The 24,911-nt window shown below is 39.0% G+C and overlaps 2 protein-coding genes across 2 annotated transcripts in view; one reads left to right on the top strand and one right to left on the bottom strand.

Moving 5' to 3' along the window:
• Positions 1-11,726, bottom strand: part of LOC134654614 (uncharacterized) — a 158,574-nt gene extending 146,848 nt beyond the window's left edge. Inside the window, exon 1 of the mRNA XM_063510076.1 lies at positions 11,441-11,726. Within this exon, the coding sequence (XP_063366146.1) occupies positions 11,441-11,544 (104 nt within the window). The 5' untranslated portion in view covers positions 11,545-11,726. The remainder of the gene's footprint in view (positions 1-11,440) is intronic.
• Positions 11,727-12,248: 522 nt separating this feature from the next.
• LOC134654835 (transmembrane 7 superfamily member 3-like) lies at positions 12,249-24,535 on the top strand. The gene is made up of 9 exons (XM_063510306.1): positions 12,249-12,414; positions 13,010-13,348; positions 15,098-15,363; positions 15,791-15,983; positions 17,628-17,795; positions 18,772-18,924; positions 19,788-20,048; positions 22,062-22,212; positions 24,457-24,535. The coding sequence occupies exons 1-9, from the start codon at positions 12,351-12,353 to the stop codon at positions 24,533-24,535; spliced, it is 1,674 nt and encodes a 557-aa protein (XP_063366376.1). The 5' UTR covers positions 12,249-12,350.
• Positions 24,536-24,911: the final 376 nt, after the last annotated feature.

Here is a 24,911-nt window from a genome sequence, read left to right as displayed (position 1 = left end):
CAAAATCATACTCATGAGCAATATAGGGAAAAGTTCAAAAATTATGTCATTTCAATAGAATGTCGCAAACAATGTGCATATGATTTTCAACCTGTGTTAAGTAAAACAATTAGTTCAGTTAAAACTGGGCTTTATACTAAGGTTATTATGGTTCAAGTTAAAAGGATTGGTTCATCGACTTGGCTCAAGCTATAATATGTCAACAACTTTGTTATTTCTCTAAACTGCCCGACCACAAGAGTTGGTAAAAAGTCGAGTCTTATGGGTCTATATTAGAAGCACTGAGCTTAAAAGATTACCTACAGAATTATTTATCTTGATACCCTTTTTCAAGTCTGTTTCGAGTGTGACTCAAAAAACTACTCAAATAAACATTGTTCATTAACAGTGCCGAAGATTTTGAAGATGAAGAATTTTAAACGCACACCTATGGTGATTTCGATATTTTCTGGAGTTTTGCAGTACCTATCTCACGCGTTTAATCTCAAAGAGCATCATTTCGCAAAGGGAACTGCTGAAGAACGTAAAATGTTTTTTTTTGTTCTGTGAAATCTGTTTTTTTAAAGTTCTAAGCTTTAAAAGTGGACAAAATTACTGTCTTGGGTGGGACTTGAACTCACGGCCTCTGGATCGATACTCCAGCGCTCTGCCATCTGAGCCACCAAGACCTCATCCATAGCCAGCAATTCTTTATGGGTCAAGGGGACCCGAGCGACATCTACCGTAAGAGCGTACACTTCATAAACGCTGTTTTTTTTGTTAAAAGTTATCCATATTAATAAACAATGGCTTTACCCCGCTTGCTTTGAAATGATGTCGTGTCAAACGTCAAACAAACGCTTGCGTGCAGAACTAAATAAATTTAATTAGCAGCCATTAACCAAATTAGGGCCAACAGGTCCGCTAAATGGGTCGCGGTGATAAGCTGATTATCTGACTAATTTGTTTATTTCGACTGTGACGGGTATAAATCGGCTCTTTATTCGGATTAATAACCGTTACATTTTGAATGGGGAAGAATTCCAAATTATACTTAGGTACTTCTTGGGCAGAAATTCGGGCATTTATACAAAGGAAAGAAATGGTACTGAAATTAAATTCTGTGACTGTACAACCGGTGCTACCTTTCTATACACAGCCACAGAATAAATAATAATACTAGGTACAGAAGACTCACTCTCTAACAAAACGCGTCTGTTACGATCAGCACAGATATGGCCGCTAGGTGGCGACAGCGCCACGCGCGGCTTATGGCTTTCCCCAAAATTGGTGTGAACGGATGTACTTTTAGCTACCTGTAGCAAAGCGACGAAATCGCGGAGTGAGCCACGCCTGACAGCTAGTGTGGCGACGTGGGTACTTAAGTTGGGGCACTTACTGTACGTACAAACTGCAACACTCTTAACTGTCCATGGGTGGACCTTATGCCATTTGTAATAAGGTTTACGAACTGTCAGTTAACAGTGTGTGTGTGTACAAGCTTCTATTGCGACGGGGGTCAGATTTCTCAGCAGCTAAACCGAGACATGCCCTAATAGTCCTAATACCAAGCGACTCGCACGAATCACAGCGCAACTACGCTTCCATCTAAACTTTCACATGAGTTTATTAATTGAGGTGACAAAGATGGCCTACAAATCCTACAATACACAGCGACAGTCTAATCATTCATCAATTCTTCTTCGTTCGTTGCGTTTAAGTCTGACATTTCATTAAAACTAAGAGTACTACCTTTTAATTCCATGTGTATTACTTATATGATACCTACTGGCTGTGTTCGTAACCCTTGTGAAAATCGACATGTGTCATTTCCTTTCTCCTCCTTCTCCCAGAAGAGATTGTTTTCAAACAGATTGATTGACACGAGCAGCATACACATGTCTACAGTTTATGCAAATGCTCAGTGTTCAAGCCGTGTAGAGCCGGCAAAAAAACTGTGTCAAGCATACAAGGCCAAGTGTCTTTGCACGCACGCTTCGTCGGTACATACACAGTTACACACGTATCGTCGGCATAATCGATGAAGACTGCTATGCTTTTTTGTTATAAAAACAACAGACTGGTTTCGTCGGTTGCGATGACTAAACGGAAATTGAATGTAACCTTTGGTTGCAAAGTTATACGGCTCGCATATCAGTTTCCCATCTAAAGATTGAATTCGTGTAAAGAAAAATCAACTGGCAATTTGCTTTAGGCTTTACACAAAATGTTACAGTAAAATTCAACAAATTATAAACGAAAACCATCCACAAGAAAGGACAGGTTAGTTAAAATTTGAGTCCAACCTCCTCGAAACTCAATGGTGCTAATGTTAATGATTCTGTTTCGGGAAAAATGCAAAATTACGAGGTACCTATAATGTAGAAGCTTCCTATTTCCGCTGCCAATTTGGGAGGGAATGGAAGGGAATGTTGTTCATCAGACCATCTCAACTTGTATTTGTCATTTCATGTCATGTCAAGATTACAATCAAACTTATGCGTTCCCAAAAATCATTAAATGAATATGCACTAAGGTTTTAGCGAACACCGAATGCATTCGGTCGGCCTTCGCCCACCATATTTGTGCCGGTCAGGTACTGCATACAAATCACATGTAGGCGAGCTACGTATAGACAGACAGTCAGACAGAGGTTCAACGTACGTTCCTTAGCATCGATTGGTGTCTGGCGCTCAGCCAAACACTTCACTTTATAATGGGCCGAGTTATCTTACTTCCTTAAATAGATAACCACTCTGTTAGATGATATTAACGAACATTTCAAGGCTCACGGGGATTTGGATTCGAATAATATTTCGATTAATCATGTTTTGTAACCATGTGAAGTAAGCAAGAGTCATATAGGTAAACTGTATGGAATGTCACTCTTCTTATTTTGTATTATAAGTGCCTATTATAAGCTCAACCGCGACGGGTCATCTCGGAATTACCCATTTATTTTCTGGACAAACATAATAAAGTTCAAAGTCCTCTACAGTTTTCCCTGAACAAAACTTGCCTTTAGAATTTCTGTAAAATTTTCTTAGAACAGTTATAACAAATTGTGTTCTAAAATGCTTCCCTTGGGTAGCGTTGGTCAACGCAGACTTTTGAAAGTACTTTTACGACCTACACTTTTAGAATAAAGTTTATTTTAATAGAATCATAAGAGAGTCTGTGTAGGAAGCAATTTACGGGACTAAACATTTTATGTGTAATGATAAAAACATTTAGGCCAATTTAGGGTGTATTATTGACCGAGACGAAGTTGCAGCTCGGGCAAAAATGCTTTCATATGTCTGTCAGGCAGTTCTCTCTTCAGAACATATTTCTCAACCGATTCTCCTGACAATTTGTGAGCAGGTTCGAAAGATTTTTTGTCAATTCAGTTTTTTGTAATATTTGCCAAACAATATGGGTTCACGAGGTCTTCAGTATATTTACGCGAGGGTCGATTCCTCATACGGACATAGTGTAGAACATTCATCTAAAAAGTCCTCATTCTGCCATCCGGACGGTTAATACCGTGAATGTATCAGATTTGATATTACGCTTGACTTAAGTTTCAAAAATAATTTTCCGCTTACAATATAGGTCTCAAGTTTACACTCACTCACCGGCCAACGACCTAGGACTCCTAGGACATAGACAAGGAAGTCGTTAAACCACAGTTTAAGACGCCGGGTGTCCATAATTGTTTCTCCGTCGTGTTTGTGTTGCTTTATAGAAACAGTACAAGCTTGCGATGCATTTAAGTGGACTACGAGGATGCATTAGCGGTAACCCAGTTTCGTTGATTGATAAATTGAATCCAAAGAGAAGAATCTGGGAGTTGCAGACTGCACGTTCACGGAATTTGATTCCTGTACCATTTCGTAACTTATCACACAGTGACAATGAGATGTCTAGCATTTTTATAGCTGGACACCATCATCAACGAAAAATATTTTTACCACAATAAATTTACCTAAACCGCTTTAATGTACATATGACAGGTCATTTAACTGTAAAAGAATACTTTGACCGTATGTAATCATAATCACTGTTTGATACCTAACTTGACGTTGCATTAGTGAATCAGAGTCATGATGTATTATTACACAAAGCGCTGGTGGCCTAGCGGTAAGAGCGTGCGACTTGCAATCCGGAGGTCGCGGGTTCGAACCCCGGCTCGTACCAATGAGTTTTTCGGAACTTATGTACGAAATATCATTTGATATTTACCAGTCGCTTTTCGGTGAAGGAAAACATCGTGAGGAAACCGGACTAATCCCAATACGGGCCTAGTTTACCCTCTGGGTTGGAAGGTCAGATGGCAGTCGCTTTCGTAAAACTAGTGCCCACGCCAATTACTGGGATTAGTTGCCAAGCGGACCCCAGGCTCCCATGAGCCGTGGCAAAATGCCGGGACAACGCGAAGAAGAAGAAGTCATGATGTATTATTAGAAGGAATATTTAAACTCGATGCCTTATATGGAAGATTAATACGTTGATACAGTCAGCAGCAGAAGTTGCTAAGCGGGCGAGGTGTACAAAATTACCTTGATACTCTCTTATTCTCTTAACAATAAAGTCGCGCCAAGATAATTTTAAACGCCTCGCCCGCTTAACAACTTCTGATGCTGACTGTACTATTTCAATTAATGCCTAATATAGACCCGTCAAACCAATGGATGTGCTGTCCGATTTTATTCAATTATATAAATTGACATTATGTTTGTTCGTGATATTGTTGTCATTCAGAGACCTTATAAGGAAGAAACCTAGAGTGTAACGGTATCTAAGCCTTAGTCGGTAGTGACTACTGCCTACCAACCTGGAGTTTCTGGGTTTTAATCCCGATGAGGGCTTTTATTTGTGTCTCTTACGGTCTTCCTCACATTGCACTTATATACTGAAGCAATTTGCCTCGTCCTTAAAGTAGACTAGCTAGAGGAATAAAACGCTCACCCTTGGTCTGTATTAAGCCAAACAGGATCTAGGTCTCTTTAAAGCAAAGACGTTCATCTCAGGCTCTGTCGTAACTTTCAATTAGAGTCGATTGACAGTTTATACTTTAAAAAAAACATGGCGTACACTCACAGCAACACTCTTAACTGTCCATCGGTGGACCTTATGCCTTTTGTAATAAGGTTTACGAACTGTCAGTTAACAGTGTGGGCGATGGTACAGCTCAGAGCTCTCCAATTGCGAATATGGAGTTCAGTGTGACACACTTGAGCCTAATAATAATTTAATATGCAGCATTAAGACGTAAATAAGATCAAGTGGGCGATGTTATTACGAAAGCGAGGTGTGATGGCTGACACACAGACAGCCGGGGATATCCCTATCGCAAACGTATATGGCTATGTGTGGGAAAGGCGGAGTCAATGGAATACCCCAGTGTCTTCAAGTTTATAATTATATTGTCTAGATCTCTAGATTCCTTAACTGGCAGGCGTCTTGAATGTAAAGTATAATTCTACGGAACTTGCTAACTATGTAAACAAACCGCCATGTTGAAATTGTCAAAAAATATGAATTTAGTTTACATCGTTAGCAAAAGTTCCTTAGAATATACATCCAAGACGCCTGCGTGACTATAAACTACAAAGTGTACCATACGGTCACCGTAAACTTTGATGCTACACAGCTACATATGAGGTGGGATTAAAAGATGGTCACAACAGTCAAGGGATTTGATTTAGGTGCCACTTTCTACCTTGTCACAATGATAATAATACGACATTCCTACCGGCTTTCATATTGATTGGGACTGTGGCAAGGTAAGGCGCGAAGTGCATGGCATAGAATGCTCATTCCTGGACTGTAACTACTTACAGTAGTAGTAGCTAATGTTTGGTGAAACTTTAGAGTTGGTGAAGTGGACAGTTCAGCTTATATTAACTATACGTTATGATAGTTAAACAAAAGAAGCCAAACAAATACCCAAAAAGAATGACAGAAGTCACTCGTCAACTTGAAGGGTCAATCCTGCAATTTCGTCGGATTTGGGACAGGGATAAGGGAGTGCCCGGAAAACAAAAGGCAAATGTTGACGTACGTCACGTACGTGACGAATTATTGCTGTATTTCCGGATTATTAGTCCGGAAATATGTGGCATGTGGTTCGCATCTTCTTAGGGTGCGAAAAGAGAGTTTAAGGTGTGCATTGCAGGTGTTATGTACCTAATCTTGTAAGTTTTTAGTTAAAAAAAGAAACACACACACACACCGACACAAGGCAAGATTTGAACTGTTCCGAAAGGTCGCAAGTTCAAATCATGCTCGACGTGGTGAATTTTTCAGATTTTTCTAGCAGATAGACGTACACATCTCAAGACTGCTGCTACCACCACATCTACCAGAAGATGCCGCGCAGAGGGCCTCAACGTCCATGATGAGGGGAAATTGTATCATCAGCATGGCGCAAGAGACCGAAACGTAAAACCTAGTGACATCTTTGCAAACCACAGGAGAAAAAAGGAGCGGGTAACCCATATAAATTAAGTAGGTCACGATAATGTATGTCAATGCTTACGTTGCAGCTAAAAGATCAACCGGGAACGGCGCCAAAGAAAACGTTTGGGAGGATTATTTAGAAAATAAAACAACGGGTTGCACTCAGGGAGTGCCGGCAGAAGTGAAAACTCAGTGACTAGTGCAAAATGCACTATGTATAATTGAGGTTAACGCCATCTAGCGTTAGCGTTAATTACTTGAAACCCCTAAGCACATCACTGTTAGTAATCGAGTTATACTAATACCAGTTAGAGCGAAACTCACTAGATGGCATTTAAATCAATAAAGAAAAACTCAATGACATTACATTCTCGAGTTTAACATTTTTCCCTCACCTCAAAAAGTGCACAGCGCCGCTAAATAAGTTTGCACTTCAAAAAGTATGACCTATTATAATATATTATCTTACCTACACGACACAGCGCGCAAAAATATATTACATTCTTGTAAATAAGGTTCCTATTGTTTGATATTTTGTGCGCTTAATCGTGTAAGATTAGAGGTATCGTCATCAGATATATCGGAGCGGCCATGGTGTTCACAATATCTGAACGCGCACTCTATATCGCCTTGACAATAGAGGCGTGTCAGCAATATGCATAAGTTTTGACAATCTTGAAAACGTATAACGGACCAGTGAGCTTAGCACAGTAGCACTATTACGACAGGTTCTCGCCCGCGAGATAGACAACCCCTCTTTTTCTGACTGTGTTAATTAGAGAGGGACGGGTAGTCTATCTAGCAGGCGAGATACTGTCGCGGCGCTCCTGTGCTAAGCCTAATCCTCTCTATACGTGTATTACGGGAATAGGTGTGCCGTTTTCGAGAACGCTCTCCGTTTCCGAAGGTCCCTCACTAATCGCTAACAGCGTATAGCCTGACCAGTAATATATGATAATTGTCAAGAGGGCGCTGTTATTCTCATGTATAGGGTGACAATTCAGTGTAGTATGAAAAAATTAGTTCCAGTGAAATTCCGCAACATGGCGCACCCTCAATAGATCCTGGTTCACCTATACCTACCTAGTACCTAAGTAACGAAGACGACAGAACTCATCTTGAATGACCTATTGTAATGACAATCGAACTGACAATTTAATGATACAGGAAAATTATACCCACAGCTATTATGGCTCCTCTACACGATGGGCCAGCGCCGGCCACTCCAAGGGACGCATTTATGCGTTAGAGGGAGCAAGTGATATTGCTATCTCATTCTACCGCATGGCTGTGTCCCTTGGAGTGGCCGGCGCTGGCCCATCGTGTAGAGGAGCCATTAGACAGTAGGTATGTAGCTAAAGATATAGGCCTTGCTGCTTTGAGATAAGGTTTATAACTGCCCTCCTAGTACACAATTGCATAGTGAAATAAAATGCTGATTTTCTAAGTCAAACACGTTACAATTATGTATAATTAAAAATAATAATTACCACTTTTCCTTACTAACATGGTTTCGTGCTACTTAGAGCTATATAAGACTTATTTTGTTTTAATAAAAGTAGTTTTTTTCTTAAATTAATACATGTAATACACTAAATTATTAATTTTTTTCTTTTTATTTTCAATACATAACATGGTGTACCCTGAATAAGTAGTGTTTATAGAATTCTTAGAGTTTTTTGACCAGATTAGGACATTTTTAACCGCCTTCAAAAAAAAAGGAGGTTCTCAGTTTGACCCGTATGTATGTATGTATGTATGTATGTATGTAAGTATGTATGTATGTATATTTGTTCGCGATTATCTCGCGTTTGGCTGAACCGATTTTGATGCGGTTTTCAGAAAAGTGTTTATTACATTCTGGAGAAGGTTTTAGTATACATAGATCTGAGCTGATGCTGAACCCTGGCTGTACCTAGTGGAACTCAGGTTTGGTGCAACATAGGCCCACGCTGTTTTGGTCATCCGACACATCTTGATGAGCACTTGGGAGAGTAGTGCCCAAGATGGAGCTGATGCTGAACTCTGGATTTCTGGATGTACCTAGTGGAACTCAGGTTTAGTGCAACATAGGCCCACGCTGTTTTGGTCATCCGACGCGTCTTGATGAGCACTTGGGAGAGCAGTACCCAAGATAGAGCTCATGCTAAACCCTGGATGTACCTAGTGGAACTCAGGTTTGGTGCAACATAGACCCACGCTGTTTTGGTCATCCGTCGCGTCTTGATGAGCACTTGGAAGAGCAGTACCCAAGATAGAGCTGATGCTAAACCCTGGATGTACCTAGTGGAACTCAGGTTGGGTGCAACATAGGCCCAAGCTATTTTGGTCATCTGTCACATCTTGATGAGCACTTGGGAGAGCAATACCCACGATATAGCTGATGCTGAAACCTGGCTGTACCTAGTGGAACTCAGGTTTGGTGCAACATAGGCCCACGCTATTTTGGTCATCCGTCACATCTTGATGAGCACTTGGGAGAGCAGTACCCTAGATAGAACTGATGGTGAACCCTGGCTGTACCTAGTGGAACTCAGATTTGGTGCAACATAGGCACACTTTGTTTTGGTTAGCCGACTTATCGTCATGTGCCTATGTTGCAGAGTTCCACTAGGTGGGTCGATCAACTATTTTCTAACCGCCTTTAAAAAAAGGAAGTTCTCCGTTTGACCCGTATGTTTGTATGTATGTTTCTTCGTGATTATCTCGTGTTTGACTGAACCGATTTTGATGCCGTTTTCAGAAAAGTGTTTGTTACATTCTGGAGAAAGTTTTAGTGTACAGTACATGGATGGTTAGAAAAACCAATTGGATCCGGTAGGTGGCGATGCTATCGGTATACGAGTACCTACCGTCAAATTTAAGTTGCTGAATCCGATTTAGATAAAATAGTGGCAGTGGGAGTCGGTGTCGGACTCGGACTGGGAATGGGAGTGGGAGTGGGACTGGGACTGGAAGTGGGAGTGGGAGCAATATTAATACAAATCGTTTAGCACCGAAACGTCATCTTATGTTTTGTCGCGATTATCATCGAGTTAGGCCATCAGTTCAGCAACATTAGTAGGTAGGTAGTTACTTACTAGCCCAAAACTAAATGGAGATCCTAACAAACAAGTATTTTAGCCCAAAACCTAAAATAAATGAAGTACCTATCACTAAAAATTAAAAATTAAATTAAATAAATAAAAAAAAAATGTAAACAAAAAGAAAACCAAAACAAAATAACTTAATACTAAATTACACTTAACTAAATGGAGAGCCTAACAAACTAGTATTTTAGCCCAAAACCTAAAATAAATGATTGACCTATCACTAAAAAGTAAAAAATAAAATAAAATAAATAAAAAATAATAAAAAACTTAAAAATAGACAAAAAGAAAACCAAAACAAAATAACTTAATATAAATTCTTTTTTTAAAAAAGGGAACCGCCTTCAAAAAACCAACCCACTGAAAAGCATAAAATAATTTTTATATGGCACCCCTATACATGTCCAGACCCTATATCCCGTCGTAAAGCAAATTTCTGCCAAAAAGTAATTAATACCTAATAATAAGAAAATTAATAATCATCCGGGTAATTACTTGGTTTTTGAAGGCGGTGCCAAACCAACAAAAACATTCTTTGCTACCAATCAGAAAAAAAATACGAGTATGTAGTACCTACAAGAACTAAATTAATGAGTAAACTAAGTATGTATTTATAATGCAAGTACGTGCAGCGTTCTTCGTTGTCTAAAATATCGGTTCTCTAAAATTTTGGTTTGGCACCGACTTCAAAAACCAAGTAATTACCCGGATGATTATTAATTTTCTTATTATTAGGTATTAATTACTTTTTGGCAGAAATTTGCTTTACGACGGGATATAGGGTCTGGACATGTATAGGGGTGCCATATAAAAATTATTTTATGCTTTTCAGTGGGTTGGTTTTTTGAAGGCGGTTCCCTTTTTTAAAAAAAGAATTTATATTAAGTTATTTTGTTTTGGTTTTCTTTTTGTCTATTTTTAAGTTTTTTTATCTCGATGTCGTCGAGATTAATCTCGATCTCGAAAGTCTGACGGTCGAGATCTCGAAACACCCTATCTCGATTCAGATTTTTCGTCCGAGATCTCGAATCGCCAATCTTGGTGCGAGATTGCATTCCCTACGCGAGATTTGACCTAATTACAATATTTTTTTAAAAATTCGTCAAAAGCATTTTCAAACAATTCTTGGGTTGGCAACCAAACTTCCGAACGCTAAATCGATCAATAGTGATGTAAATACTAAACAGTAATTAGTAGAGTTCCTCTAAGTTCGTAGCGAGTTACGACCTTACGACGAATTACCGTCCTCAATATAGCTAATATAGTGTTTAGAATAACTTTGTAATGTAACTAATCTACAATTTAATATGCATCAGTCGGAACTAGTAACACGTAGAAATAGGGACTTACCTAAGTAGGTAGGCTAGGTAGGTTGGTATCTGGATAGGTACCTACTTAAGAGTACTTAGTACGTAGATATTTCTTATTCTTAGGCGATGAATAGAAGTAAAAGACTCAGTGAAGATCTACTGCAGCACATAAGTACTAAAATGGTTCATCTTACACGGTTTAACTATCTAGTCAAGCGTAAGATTTATCAATTTGGCCTTGCGTCCATTACCAAGAACTGGTGATTCGAATAAATTTAAGCACTGACCTGCACGTAGGTACATTCTCGTAAGAAATAGGCTACTCAAGCTTAAGTTTATCCCTAAAATGTATAGGATTTATAGGAAATAACGATAAACTGTCGTAAATCCGTTATCAGGACAAGACGTAGTGATAAGCACGTAAACATTATGAAAAATACCACTAACAATTTGTTGGATAGCCTATTGTTTATACAAATAACATCGATTCCTCCACTTCAACCAAGCTACCAGGGAAACTAGTAGGTCAAGGCTTATTCGACCCAAAGGCATCGTAAAAAACACCATACAAAATACCATGAATTTGCAAAGAAATTCGCAAAACATGAAAGGACCCACCTTGTAAACGGACCACTCCTTTTCGTTATTAGTGTAAGTATCTTCGTAACAGATCGCACGTCGCCCTTGCGGGCTGCGTCCAACAACTCCTGGCCTCTGCCCATGGCCCATTTAATTTAAAACATCACACACAAAAACAACACAGAGATCAATCATATCAATTTTTTACACTAGACTTCACTACACACTACTACTTCATTGATCGCGCCGCCATGTTTAGTTCAATGTGACGTGAGTGCGCTCTAGCGGCCGGCATAGGAATCGATATTCCGTTCTCTTTGCGACCCGTGCTGCAAACTGACATTCCAACTGCAAAAATTATCCTTAAAATAATGATTAGAGTTAATAAAAATAGATATTACGCATTTAATAATAAAAGTCACCATTTTTGGAATTAATATTTACGTTTTTCTATATATTATTTTGTTCGATAATCGGGTTGCCGCATTCCATTGCATCCATTGTCTCGCTCTTACTCGCCTATTTAATCTCGCTTTCTCTTTTACTCTTTATACATTCCACTTGTTCCATTCGTTCTGACATTCAAACATTCATTCGAAAATCAGCTGTCAATTCAATTCACTTCACTTCACTCACATGCCATTGTTTTGGTTTTGCTTGTATCAAAGGCGTGTATAATAATCGTACTTATCATACTGTTTTCCTTGATACGCCCAGAAATCCTATATACATGTTTAAGTTTTGCACGTAAAATAATGTGAATAAGTGTATTTGATTATGGGGAAATATCGTTTCGTTATGAATAATGCCTGTCAAAGTAGTAACAGCTGATTTCTTTAAGAAGAGGAGCAATAATAAATCAGGATAAAAAACACTGCAATAGTGATTATTAGTACTTATCGATTGTGATTCTTGATGTGATATGATATAGTTTTCAAAGTTTGCCAAGATGCTTCATTATATTCTGATAATATTATACATTTGTTCTTCTATAAGCGCTGAAGAAGTTCAAGGTATGTTCAATTATCTGGGTAATTGTTTGTTGATTGCTGAGTTACCAAACTTTATTTTATCTACTCTGAGTTGAATAACCTACTTTTTTTTTCTTAGATCAAAACCAAAAAAGTAAATTATAAGGCTTCTTATGCATGACTACCCAAATTAAATACAAATGCAGCATAAGATGAGTATTTTCCTTCATTCCGTTATACCTGTGTGGTCTCTGAAATTTATAATGTTTGTAAATTAAATTAAATATTTTTGTTTCTTAACCATTGTAGGCATTCTAGCCCAAACCCTATTAAAGGTTCTGTACCTAAAATGTAAAAAGGAACCCTTACGGTGCAACTCTGTCCTTCCATCTATCTGACATCGCTAACTTTTTATCGTAAGTTGGCAAAAATTAAATGAAGTAGACAGTTTTCTCTGGTTGCCCTAAAAATTAATGTTGAGGGTACCTTAGATATTAAACTTTCGTGAGACATATTTTAAACTGTTTAGACGACCACCTGCAACCCTTTGTGGCAACCTTCCGTACACATTCTAAGTGCCTATGATTTTTTTCCTGTTCTATGTATTGATTTTATAATATGTATATTTTTATTTCAGAATCAACATTTATAATATCCTTAAACAACACATATTCAAATGACGAGCTATACAGCAGTATAATTGATGTAACAAACAAATCTAAAACCCACTTTCAATTCACTGATGTTAATAAAAATATCTCCTTCGTTGTCTTTCAAATGCATAGTCAATTTTACAATATTACTATGCGGAATGAAACTTGTTTCAACAATAACAAGTCAAACCGTACATGTGAGACATTAACTGGGACGAATATAGGTTTATTTAGCACAACACCTATATCTGACATGTCGGTGATTAATATGAATAATAAAGATTTGAAAATATTGATAGCGGTCCATGGATACATTTATGATGGTAAGTGTATTTACGCTTTTTTAGTTATATTTAAAAATGGTTTGATATATAAATACTTAAGTGGGACTGGGTGGGACATGTCTGCCGCATGCACCCTGAAAGGTGGGCCAAAATGGTTACCGAGTGGGACCCACGGAACACCATCGATGGTGCGGGCCGGGGTTCGGGCAGACCGAAAAATAGTTGGCGGGACGACTTGGACACGTTTTATCCGGATTGGAAGGAAAGTGGAAATGACAGGGTTGAGTGGAGGAAAGGAGGCCTTTGCCCAGCAGTGGGACACTAAAACAGGCTAACAAAAAAAAACATTTGCAATGAGAAATATTGATGTATTAAGTCTTTATTTTATATCTCAATGTTTTTATTGATATTTAATAATTATAAAAATTAATTAATAAGTATTATTAAAAATGAAAATTTTTGGGTATCAAATTAGTTCAGGCCGTTTAAACAATTTGCTGAATTTTAAAGGAATTATTTAGTCTAAAGTTTTTTTATGGCGAAATGATATTGAATATTAAATTATTGCTATAGTTTATAGGATAAAGTTGTCGATTTCCTGAGTTAATGCATTTTATTTTATCCTCTTGTTAAACATGACGGCAATGCCAATGCGACATAGTGACAAATCAAATAATTTTATTTTCCTTTACCATTCTCGATAAACGACCATTCTCGGCCATTAAAATAGTGCAATTAATGCAATTATGTAATTGTTACAAAATGCCAGAGTGTTACAGTTAAGTATATTAAAATCCCATCCAAATAAAATGTGAAATGAAAACCAAGTTAAATATTAAGAAGGGGCTAAAGCCACGAAATTAGAACGAAACAACTGACTAAGACGGAAGATATTACCATCGCGCGGGCTTTGCTTGTCAGATCCCTCACCTGTCTCACTAGCTAATTAGCTATTTTATACTGTTATACTTGGATATACTTACCTATAAAAAATAGCGGTAGCGTTATTTTATACCGGTACCGTACCGCTAATACCGTAACGAAATCAGTCCCTGGACTACGAACTCTATTGTCACGGTGTAAAATAAAATGTTACTACTTATTGGTATTTTGTGGATTCTTGAAACTAACTCCGTGTCATGATTTGCTATCTATATTGCAATTGAGAATATCTGGGTACGAGTTCAATACCTTTATTACGTATCTTATCTAACTAAATAAATAGTACAGTCACCTAAGGTGAGAAGTTATTTTTAGCCGACTGTGGCGAAAAACTGCGGACCCTTTTTATTATTTTGTATAGAAATCGAAATTTTACATCCATTTTTTTTATTTCATGACAATCGAAAGCATTTGACCACAAGAGTTTGAAGAGATCCAAGTTATAGTTGGCTAGTAATAAAAAAAAATCCTTTGTTTCCTATGATTTTTTCCTGAAATTATCGAGAATTTTCCAACTTTTTGGAAAATTTCTTCACGCATCTGTAACCATTCATCTTCCTCGCATTGTCCCGGCATTTTGCCACGGCTCATGGGAGCCTCGGGACCGCTTGGCAACTAATTCCAGTAATTAGCGTGGGCACTAGTTTTTACGAAAGCGACTGTCATCTGACCTTCCAACCCAGAGGGTAAACTAGGCCCGTATTGGGATTATTCCGGTTTCCTCACAATGTTTTCCTTCACCGAAAAGCGACTGGTAAATATAAAATGATAACCTAACTGTATGTAACTGTAACCATTAAAGACATAATAATACTTACCTATTCAAGTATATTTTCTTTCATATAGATCCTGTACCCGGCGGTTGCAACTTAGATGGCCCTATAGAAATACCGCCATTCGTTTCAACAACCACATCGCCATACAGAGACTACATAAGCGTCACCGCTCCAGCTCCCAGTCCTAGCTTAGCTCCCGATATGTGTGAACAGACTTTCAAAAGTTTGACATTCTATAGATTGTATTTGCCTGAAAGGGATTTTAGTATGGAATCGTACTTCGGGGGGATAAAAGCAATGATGAGCTATCCTAGTGTTTTGGAGAACGGTGAAGAGGTGAGTATTTTAAATTCATTCATTATAAAGTTGATCATTTGTGACGTTATCTATGAAAAGGGACCTTATTGTCGATGGCGCTTGCGCCATTATTAACGATGCTCCGATATAAATACAATGCCGCGCGACGCTGTGCGGCGTAAACGCCATCGACAATATGGTCCCTTTTCATAGATAATGCCCCAATTTTAAATGTATAAATGTTGCGCTAGTTTCCGTCCATGCTCTAGTTTTCGTCCACTTGATGGATTAGCAAATTTTCTACTTGCGAAATATCATTTTTATGTAGATAGATTTATTGTTTTGACATTAAGGATTGCAATAAGTCAACATTTGTGCAGCAATATAGGTTTTTACTCAAGTCAAGTGGACGAAAACTAGAGCTGGACGAAAACTAGCGCCATGACCCTATTATATTGTATTTTAGATACCCGAAACTCATCGGTCTAACGTCCGCCGTACCATGAGCGCGTACCCCGGCACGGGGGCAGTGTTCGTCGCTGTAGCACTGTTTATGAATTATAATGGCACTGCTACACTCACTCCCCGGTGGTCTATATATGTACCGACTGTTACGTATATCTGCTCGCCTTTGGTGGAGGACGACTGCCTATTGCTTGGTAAGTGTATAATGGGCCATTTTATTTAAAGTTGTCCCCTACACTTTTTTTTTTCAAAATTGGAATTTTTTATGTTATTTCTACTCAGAATCACAAACTCTTTCTATCCTAATAGGAGAAAAAAAGTGTCCCAAAATTTCCATACATTTTTCGAGCTTTCCATTACGCGACCGCCATACAAAGTCTATGAAAAATGGTAACGGAATGGTAAAAAAACTTTGGGGCACTTTTTTTCGCCTATTAGGATAGAAAGAGCTCGTGATTCCGAGTAGAAATAACATAGAAATTCACAAATTAAAAAAAAAGTGTAGGGGACAACTTTAAATAAAATGGCCCATATAGTTGTCTACATATACATAGGTACTATTAGGTACTTTATCAACCATACCCAATTACCCATACTACCTATAAAAAGGTCTAAAGGCTTACCGTAAACATCGATAATCGTTTTTTTATCTGTTAGTAGATATAGCCCAGTACCCCCGTACCAGACTCCATGAGTCACTGATAGTAACAAAACTGACTATTACGCTAACGTCTACGTAATTTACTTTGTATACATCTCGCTCGCACTAATATGTGAGTACGAGCGACATGCATAGAAAGTAAGGGCCCATTTAGACGATGCGAGAACTCGCATGCGAGTTTCATTACATTGCGGGTTTCGATCAGTCGGTTGAATTGGACGTAACCAACAGTCCGCAATGTAACTAAAATCGCATACGAATTCGCGCGCCGTCTAAATCAGCCCTAAGTTACGTTCTCGATAGCGTTTTATATCAGTGCCAAACTAGTGGTAGCCACACAGAAAGGCCTTTTAACAGCGACAAAAATGCAGCAATAATTTAAATAGTCCTAAGAGAGTCCCAGGAGACCGTAACCATGGCAACGTTTCAAGAAAAAGTTAATTCAACCACTTCGAAACCCACCACACTAGCATCTTCAGAACGTCGGCGTCTAGTGCTATGGATAATAGTGTCACTGCGCAGTTGCGCCAACGTTGCGTCGAGTAGCCATAGAGTTGACTAAACGCCGACGCTCGGGAGACGCCAGTGGGGTCTCTTATTCCGTGCTTTAGCTAAGTTTATTTCCTAAACTAGCGACCCGCCCCGGCTTTGCACCGGTTAACAAATTATACATAAATCTTCCTCTTGAATCATTCTATCTATCTATCTATCTATAGCCTGACCAGTAATATATGATAATTGTCAAGAGGGCGCTGTTATTCTCATGTATAGGGTGACAATTCAGTGTAGTATGAAAAAATTAGTTCCAGTGAAATTCCGCAACATGGCGCACCCTCAATAGATCCTGGTTCACCTATAATACCTTTAAACGAGCAATTCTTGTTTATTTATTTATATATATATATATATTTCGGCGATCTCAGAAACGGCTCTAACGATTTCGATGAAATTTGCGATATGGGGGTTTTCGGGGGCGAAAAATCGATCTAGCTAGGTCTTATCTCTGGGAAAACGCGCATTTTCGAGTTTTTATATGTTTTCCGAGCGAAGCTCGGTCACCCAGATATTTAAAATAAACGCATCAAAATCCGTTGCGTAGTTTTAAAGATCTAAGCATACATAGGGACAGACAGCGGGAGCGACTTTGTTTTATACTATGTAGTGATTTTCACCCCAGATGATCTGCTATCCCAAGTGCTTTGCGCGTCTCTCCTCTTCGTGGGCTTGTTTGTGTGCTACTTCGGGCACAAGTTCTTCAAGACGGAGATGTTCATGTTCGGGATGCTGAGCGGAGTCATCATCACTTACATACTGATCTCGCTGATTGCTGAGATGGAGCAAGCCCGTGAGTTAATCGTTTCTAACAAAAAAAAATCTTCCAAAAACTGTATCTTCTATTCCTCGCGTTATCCCGGCATTTTGCCACGGCTCATGGAAGCCTGGGGTCCGCTTGACAACTAATCATCTAATACCAAGAATTGACGTAGGCTCTAGTTTTTACGAAAGCGACTGCCATCTGACCTTCCAACCCAGACGGGAAACTAGACCTTATTGAGATTAGTCCGGTATCCTCGCGATGTTTTCCTTCACCGAAAAGCGACTTACCGAAAACTGTATACCTTCATATTGTGAGTTACACTTTACCAAATTATGCTTTTCGAGAACAAAGGCACGATTTACTATAAAAATACACATTAGAAGATGATCTCATGACTTACCCATTCATAAGATAAGATAACGTTAGAAGCCGTTACGTTTCGATGTATGGAAAACAAGGAAATTGCGATTTTGTCGGTGAAATATGGCGTTTATGTACCAATATTGTTGCTATAAAATATTATTTTAAATAAAATTTTAGGAATCTAATGGTACCATTATTTTTTCCTGTTTGGAAGTTAAAAAAATATTATTTTTGATACTTTAAGGTCTTGTCATTTTCTTATTATTCCCATATATTTTTAAAATGTTCAATGTATTGTGATAAATTGCTCATTTTCTATCTATTTAACTAGATTTAGTTATAAAACTTATAAAATTCAACATGTGTCAACAACCCTATTGCACACTGAAGATGTCAGTGAATGCATGAATGAATGAAATCTTTATTTCAGGCAACTAGTGGCCCATACATAAATACCTTGAATCTAGCATACATATTATAAAAATATAAACCAAACACTAAAAATCACTTTATGATTGCGATGCATTACGCAACCCCGCAATGTCAGGGAGCCGGCCGCGGAAGCGGCGAAACTTGACACGCTTCGGCCAAAACTCCTCCTTGGTGAATACTCGTTGCTACATCTACATCTCTTCTGCAGCTCTGATTGGTGCCTCCTTCCTCTCCGGGATCCTGTTCGGTTTTATCTGGCTGACGTTCTGGTGGTTCTACGGCATTCCTGTGTTCTCCGTGCTTCTGGTCACCCTTAGCTTCGGCTTTTTCGCTGCCTGTGTCCTGTACCATCAAATTCCTGGTAAGATTCATTAGGCCCTAGTAGATCTGATTGGTGATCCGTTTCTATGGGATCCTGTCCTTCATCTGGCTGACGTTCTGGTGGTTCTACGGCATTCCTGTGTTCTCCGTGCTTCTGGTCACCCTTAGCTTCGGCTTTTTCGTTGCCTGTGTCCTGTACCATCAAATTCCTGGTAAGAATCATTAGGCCCCAGTAGATCTGATTGGTGATCCGTTTCTATGGGATCCTGTTCTTCATCTGGCGGACGTTCTGGTGGTTCTACGGCATCCCCGTGTTCTTCGCTGCTTGTGTCCTGTGCCATCAAATTCCTGATTTATTAGGCCCTTACAAATATCAATGTCAACCTGTAGAAATATTATTGAATTTAAAACCAATGCAGCAATGGGGAAGGCAACTGGCAATTGGCTTTGAACTGCGGTCATTTCCATTTAAAGTAATTTGAGAGCCCCATCAACTTTTACCTTAGCCATTAAGATAGTGCAAGAACTTGATTGAATGAGTTTTTCGACTTGGATATCTGCTGTAATATTGGAAGTATACAAACCAGACAAAGGTTTCATATAAACCGTGTTTCACGTTGGCGGTTCCGTGGGAATCTGCCAAATCCTACACCGGAACATGCGACACAACCGAAAACCACCGTGTCGCCGAAATAATTTTTAGCTTGTAAGATTTTTATTATTGTAATATGTATATGTACCTATGTTAGTTTGTAAGGTATGTATCTATGGGCCTTAGTTGCCTGACAATAAATAATATTTGATTTGATTTCATTTGATATAAAACTAGTAATAATATTATGTATTCGTAATCCTCACAGCTAAAGATATAATTACAGTCATTCAACTACATCATATCTCCAGGTGGCCTGACAATGCTGCTGGAAGACCTAAACTTCTGGACACTCTTCATCCTAGAGATGCTCCTGACAGCTGTCATTCTAACACCTGCCACGTACCCAGCAAACATCCTCTGTTGCGCTGTGCTTGGCGCGTACGCGGCTATATACCCTATTGACTACTGCTTAGGGTCTAATTTGAAGTATATAGTCATTAACACTGTGAGACGGGCCACTGTTGACAAGTTTCACTACGCTGTGCTGTCACCGCCTTTTGAAAAAAATGGTGAGTTTTAATTTTTATTTTTACTTAGTAAGTTCATTCCTTCCTACGTTGTAATAGTTATTCCGCATTATAACTTTCATACATAATTATTTTCAAAGCTCAGTCAATTGAAGCGCTGGTGGCCTAGCGGTAAGAGCGTGCGACTTTCAATCCGGATGTCACGGGTTCAAATCCCGGCTCGTACCAATGAGTTTTTCGGAACTTATGTACGAAATATCATTTGATATTTACCAGGCACTTTTCGGTGAAGGAAAACATCGTGAGGAAACCGGACTAATCCCAATAAGGCCTAGTTTACCCTCTGGGATGGAAGGTCAGATGGCAGTCGCTTTCGTAAAAACTAGTGCCTTCGACAATTCTTGTGATAAGTTGTCAAGCGGACCCCTAGGCTCCCAAGAGCCGTGGCAAAATGCCGGGACAACGCGAGGAAGATGAGATGACATAATTATTTTCGAATATGTTAAATTGTTTATATGTTGGTTTATAAAATACAAAGCAAATGCGATGCCAAGCTAAAGAGGAAAAGCCTCTCATTGTTATTACATGTTGCTATGCTACAATTTGTTTTCCTCATAAAACATTGTATATCCTCAATATGAATTTATAATATTTAAAAATACACCTTTCTCTATACTAAATGATACTAATGTCCCACAGGCCTCTTCTCATTTTACAACAGGCTTTGAGCTACAGACCTCACCCTAACCCAATTCGGATGTGCAGTCAGCTGCAGAAGTTGCTAAGCGGGCGAGGTGTTCAAAATGATCTTGACGCGACTTTATTGTTTAGAGATTACGAGCGTGTCAAGGTAATTTTGAACACCTCGCCCGCTTAGCAACTTCTGCTGCTGACTGTACTTCACACAATACTTCAAGCCATTAAAAGCACAAAAGTTGTATAATAACGCGGTTATGTCATTAAAATAATGCCCTGTCATTTAGTCTTTATTATTCTGGATACCTACGAGTATGGGGTTAATCAACTTTTTCTTGTCACACGTTGCTATGGTTACGGTCTCCTGGGTCACTCTTAAAATTCTAGGTTTTTCGTTTGTAAATGAACCAAACTTGCATTTTATGGTAGTTATAAGACCTTTCCATAATGGGACATCTACTGAGCATGTTAGTAGAACACGGTACAGCAGTTCTTCTATCAATCTATGCTACTATTGTCTCCTCGCTGATGGGACAGAATAACAACAAGAAATAGTTGATTGACCACACACGCCTCATCTACTCACTATCATCATTAGCTTGCTCTTGTCCCATTCACATGGGGTCGGCGCAGTATCTCTTTCTCTTGGGTCTCTATTGTTTCCAAAATAGTTTTAAGCCATAATGTATTGTTTGCCCGCATTTTCGTTAGTCATAATTCATTTGGTTCAGAAACACGTCACTTTTCAGGATTGTCATAAAACAAACCTAACCTAACCGAACCCATCTATAGGATAACCTAACGAAAATCCTGAAATGTTAACGGTTTCAATTTTATGACTAATGATAATATGACAAACAATACATTATGACTTAAAACTATACGTTTCATGTCATCTCTGACACACTCCATGCACCTTTTCCTCGGTTTTCCTCTCCTCATACTTCCTTCCATATTCATTCGTAATACCTTTCTCGTCACATGACTTATCCCTCCTCATCTACTATCAATATTCATTATCTTATTCTACTATACGAGGGGAGGCTGAAATATTCGCGGCCTATGCTAGAAAAAAAAAGAAAAATTAAAAAAAAACTACTATTTTTTTCCCCGCCTCTTTGGCAGTTTAAATATTGCCGTCATTACTAACGATTAACAATTAACATTTACTTTAATATTGGAAAAATGATTATTTAACGTAAATAATACAAACTTAATACTTAAGTACCTTATAAAATAAAATAACTAAAACTAAACCTAACAAAAAAATAAAAATCCCTAATACCTATCTTAATTTTTTTTCTAAGGCCGCGAACTTTTCAGTCGCTCCTCGAACTATAACATTGCATATTTCTACAGATGCCCTACTAATTCTCCTATGGGTGATGCTGGCCGTAACTGGATTCCTGTTCCAACATTACCACAACCGCGGGAAGCCCCCCTTCCCACCCCCGCCGAGGAACATTCGAGAGTGCCCCGAGGGTTACGGATCTGTCACCCCTTACTCACGGTACTTATAGTTATATATGCTTTTCTGTAGGTAGTTCTAGGTAATGCTGGTCGATACGGGGTTCTTGTTGTAAGTTGTAACACAACCCCTTTCCTACCCCTACCAAGGAACATTCTTGAGAGCCTCGAGGGTTACGGCTCTACGAGTATCATCACTTACAAACGGTACGTATAGTAATATTTGCTTTTCTATAGGTAGTTCTAGGTAATGCTGGTCAGTACCGGGATCTTGTTGTAACACAACCCCTTTTCTATCCCCACTAAGGGACATTCTGGAGAGCGCCGAGGGGTACGGCTCTACGAGTATCATCACTTACAGACGGTACGTAGTAATATTTGCTTTTCTATAGGTAGTTCTAGGTAATGCTGGTCGATACGGGGTTCTTGTTGTATCACAACCCCTTTCCTAACCCCACTAAGGAACATTCTGGAGAGCCCCAAGGGTTACGGCTCTACGAGTATCATCACTTACAAACGGTACGTATAGTAATATTTGCTTTTCTATAGGTAGTTCTAGGTAATGCTGGTCGATACGGGGTTCTTGTTGTAACACAACCCCTTTCCTAACCCCACTAAGGAACATTCTTGAGAGCCTCGAGGGTTACGGCTCTACGAGTATCATCACTTACAAACGGTACGTATAGTAATATTTGCTTTTCTATAGGTAGTTCTAGGTAATGCTGGTCGATACGGGGTTCTTGTTGTAACACAACCCCTTTCCTAACCCCACTAAGGAACATTCTGGAGAGCCCCGATGGTTACGGCTCTACGAGTATCATCACTTACAAACGGTACGTATAGTAATATTTGCTTTTCTATAGGTAGTTCTAGGTAATGCTGGTCGATACGGGGTTCTTAGTTGCAACACAACCAATTTCCTACCCCCACGGAGGAACATTAGAGAGAGCCCCGAGGGTTACATCTCTATCACCACTTAAACAAGGTAGCAACATATAGTTTCGCCTTAGCCTGGGTAATGCTGATAGCTTGTGGATTGTTGTATTGTAACACTCCCCCCTTCCCCTCCCCCGCCGAGGAACATTCGAGAGAGCCCCGAGAGTTACGGCTCTATCACCCCTTACGCATACGTGTACATATTTATATATGAGGTAACACAAGCCCCGATTATATGTCTAAGGGCCACTTGCACCATCCCACTAACCCGAGGTTAAGCGGTTAAACCGTTAACTCAGTCTCAAATTGTACTGGTCACCATGGTAACTCCGGGTTTAACCGGTTAACCGCGGGTTAGTGGAATGGTGCAAGTGGCGCTAACTTTGTTTTTATATCCTATAGGTACCTACTAAAAAGATAATCAGTTTTTCCTGAATTTTTAATTTTTTAGGCTTCCGTACCCAAAGGGTAAAAACGGGACCCTATTACTAAGACTCCACTGTCTGTCCGTCCGTCTGTCTGTCTGTCACCAGGCTGTAACTAAAGAACCGTGATAGCTAGACAATTGAAATGCTCACAGATGATGTATTTCAGTTGCCGCTATAACAACAAATACTAAAAACAGAATAAAATAAATATTTAACTGGGGCTCCCATACAACAAACGCGATTTTTTTGCCGTTTTCTGCGTAATTGTACGGAACCCATCGTGCGCGAGTCTGACTCGCACTTGGCCGGTTTTTTTTTCTGAAATAGTACACAATTAGGATGATTGGGTAATTAATTGGCCACCACACTGTTTCACTGCAAACTGTGTGCAGAGTTAAATAGGCTACATGACTAATTTTTTTTTATGGTATCAATCTATCGGGTTTGTTTTTAGGATCAAATGTCTATATGGGACCCATTGCATTAAAGTAACACAAAAGTCAGAAATTGTAGTCAAAGTCCGACAGTCGCACTTCACTCGCGAAACGCCCTATACAAAACGGCCAGAGGCCGTGACGTCATCGCCCATCTTGTAGTATGGACAAAACAAGAAAATTGCGTTTTTGTCGGTGAAATATTGCGTTTATGTGTATAGTTGCTATACAATATTTTTTTGGATGAAATGTAAGGAATCGAATAGTATCCTTACTTTTATCGTTTTTGAAAGTTAAATAAAACTTAAATTTTGAAACTTTCAGGTCCTGTAATTTTGTAATTTTTCAATATTTTATTTTAATATCCACATTATTGTGATAAATTGCTCGTTTGCTATCTATTTTACTAGATTTTGTTATAAAATTCAACATGTGTCATCATCCCTATTGGACTTACGTTGTTCTAACCAACTGTTTTTCACATTTCAGCTTGGGCTCTGCTTCGGCACCGCCTCTACGGTCTACTGCCAGTCTTACAAGCAGCGAAAACACCCCTCTGCTGGCCTAAAATGGCACTTAAGTATACCTACTTAAAGCTTATTTTCATATATTCCTATTCGAAAATTATCGATTTGATCTCGCCTTTGAAGGTAACAAAATAAAAATATAACAGTTTTGAATGATTCACGGTAGTTTCACTAGACTTATATCGACCGGGATATATATATGGGGCATTATCTATGAAAAGGGACCTTATTGTCGATGGCGCTTATGCCGCTCAGCGTCGCGCGACATTGTATTTATATCGGAGCATCGTTAACAAAGGCGTAAGCGCCATCGACAATAAGGTCCCTTTTCATAGATAACGTCACATATGAACCAATACAAAACGGATACGGAACGGATTTCGGGAGCTCGAAAACAATATCACGGTTCATATCCCG

The sequence above is a fragment of the Cydia amplana genome, chromosome 15, assembly GCF_948474715.1.
Source record: "Cydia amplana chromosome 15, ilCydAmpl1.1, whole genome shotgun sequence".
Taxonomy (NCBI): domain Eukaryota; kingdom Metazoa; phylum Arthropoda; class Insecta; order Lepidoptera; family Tortricidae; genus Cydia; species Cydia amplana.
Note: the sequence above shows the minus strand (reverse complement) of the source record. Positions and strands in the feature narration are given on the sequence as shown.

Excerpts from the sequence above, each read along its gene's own strand:
- LOC134654835 (XM_063510306.1), top strand. The coding sequence starts at position 12,351 with ATGCTTCATTATATTCTGATAATATTATACATTTGTTCTTCTATAAGC. Across the intron at positions 13,349-15,097 it reads CCATGGATACATTTATGATG|ATCCTGTACCCGGCGGTTGC; the intron begins GTAAGTGTATTT and ends TCTTTCATATAG. Across the intron at positions 15,364-15,790 it reads TTTTGGAGAACGGTGAAGAG|ATACCCGAAACTCATCGGTC; the intron begins GTGAGTATTTTA and ends ATTGTATTTTAG.